We start from the raw sequence: 2,029 nt of genomic DNA, 5'->3' as shown, positions 1-2,029 counted from the left end.
TCCACTCATCTCAGCCTCCCAAAGGTGCGGGATTACAGGCTGAGCCACTGAGCCCGGCAACATACCAATTTTTATTCAAGATCCCAGGAGACTGGGAGAGGGGTGGTGCCCCCCAAGTCTCATGCTGGAATCCGATCCCAGTGTTGGAAGTGAGGCCTCATGGGAGGCGTTTGTGTCAAGGGGGCAGATCCCTTTTAAATAGCTTGGTAGCGTCCAGGAGGTAATGGCTGAGTTCTTGCTCTCTTAGTCCCTTGAGAGTTCTTCTGAGAGCTGACTGTTGAAAAGAGCCTGACATTCTTTCCCTCTCTCTTGCTTGTCTCCCACTGCGTGGTCTACACATCCCAGTTCCCCTTCCCCTTCCGCCATGAGTGGAAGCAGCCTGAGGCCCTCACCAGAAGCAGATGCCGGGGCCATGCTTCTTGTACAGCCAAATAAACCTCTTTCCTTTATAAATTACCCAGCCTCAGGTGTTCTCTTATAGCAACACAAAGACAAAGTACGTCGTGTTTCTGTGATTTCAGATATTAACAAAATGTTTACGTCTTAGGTTGTCCCAAACCCTGCTGGCCAAGCCTCCCAATCTCCCATGAGCTTTTCCCCTTACAAAATGCACCTCATTGGTACTTAGTTCAGAATTCAGGCACTATCTTTGTCTTTGATGTGTTGTATGAGAGTGGTGTGTAGAACTGTAGAAGATAGGGCTTTAATTTTTTTTGAAAAAATGAAATGTTAAGGAGTCCTCCAAAATGGTTCTATATCTTCATTCCCAGACTCCATTTCTCTGCTTGTCATAAACTGCCCAGAGTCATGCTTTGCATACATGGCAGCCATTGCTGCAAATGTTTTCTGAATTTCTTGAGATTAGATTAAGTGTCTATGTATTAGAAAGAGGAACTCCTAACAGGTATTAGACCTGGTTTTGTATTGTTTTGGGGTTTTTTTTTTTGAGTCTGGGTCCCAGTCTGCCACCTAGGCTGGAGTGTAGTGGCTTGATCACCGTGCAGTGGCATAGTCGACTCTCACTGCAACCTCAACCTCCTGGGCTCGGGCAATTTTCCCACCTTAGCCTCTCAAGTAGCTGGGACTACAGAAGCGTGCCACCATGCCAAGCTAATTTTTAATTTTTTTTTTTGGTAGAGAGGAAGCCTCGTTCTTGTCCAGGCTGATATCAATCTTCTGGGCTCAAGCCATCCTCCTGCCTCGGGGCCTCCCAAAGTGCTGGGATTACAAGAGTGAGCCACTACACCTGACCGGCATCAGACTTTTAATTGCTTGAAAATATCTGTGTGCTTTTAAATGAGATCTGTTTTATATTTAAACTTTATGTCTTCTTAAGGTGTGTCTTAGGAGCGTAAGACACAGCTGTGAAATCATTTGCATGCTGTGAATGTCCAACCGGATCCGAATCTGACACTGAAGAGATGAAAGCCATAGAGATTATTTTTTCAGGAGTAAACAGTAGTTCAAATCACTGCCCTGCAACCCTTACATCTATCTTAACGGTCCGAAAGCTTTCTGGAGGCACAAATTACATCCTCATGGCGTATCCAGGTCATGTAGGTAGGATCATGCCTACCGGGTGAATAAAAAACATTTGTGAACTGAACCACAAAAGGGGCAGCTGATAGTTTACACACTGGCATAATAAGCTTCTATTTCATTACAGAAAAAAAAATTGAATTCCATCGTCTTAGATGTAGATTTCCACCAAAGGCCCGGTGGTGTCTTTTTCTCATCGGGCTTGGGTTCCAGGTCAGTGGGTGATGGGGAAGTTCGCGTCTAACGGTCTGTGCTGGGGGCTGAGAGGTCGGTGCGCTCCCGCTCCGCGCCGCCAAAGGCGGTTCTGGCCGCCTTTGTCCAGGGTCCGCCCAGGCGCTGGTCATTCGCACGTCCCCGTGGCCATCTCCAGACTCGGGCTCAGTCCCCCAGCCCACCTGGCAGGAAGCCGGGTGTTCCGCGTCCCTCTGCCACCCCTCCCCCGCCGTTGCCATGCTCCCCGAGCACGGTCCGGCTGCAGCCGGCACAGGGT

General features: G+C 48.5%; 1 protein-coding gene across 1 annotated transcript in view; it reads right to left on the bottom strand.

The window, feature by feature from the left end:
* CREG2 (cellular repressor of E1A stimulated genes 2) overlaps positions 1-1,991 on the bottom strand; it is a 66,071-nt gene extending 64,080 nt beyond the window's left edge. Inside the window, exon 1 of the mRNA XM_021719223.1 lies at positions 1,785-1,991. Within this exon, the coding sequence (XP_021574898.1) occupies positions 1,785-1,991 (207 nt within the window). The remainder of the gene's footprint in view (positions 1-1,784) is intronic.
* Positions 1,992-2,029: the final 38 nt, after the last annotated feature.

This window comes from Carlito syrichta, unplaced genomic scaffold (genome assembly GCF_000164805.1).
Source record: "Carlito syrichta isolate Samal-C Ts95f unplaced genomic scaffold, Tarsius_syrichta-2.0.1 Scaffold314328, whole genome shotgun sequence".
Lineage (NCBI taxonomy): Eukaryota > Metazoa > Chordata > Mammalia > Primates > Tarsiidae > Carlito > Carlito syrichta.
Note: the sequence above shows the minus strand (reverse complement) of the source record. Positions and strands in the feature narration are given on the sequence as shown.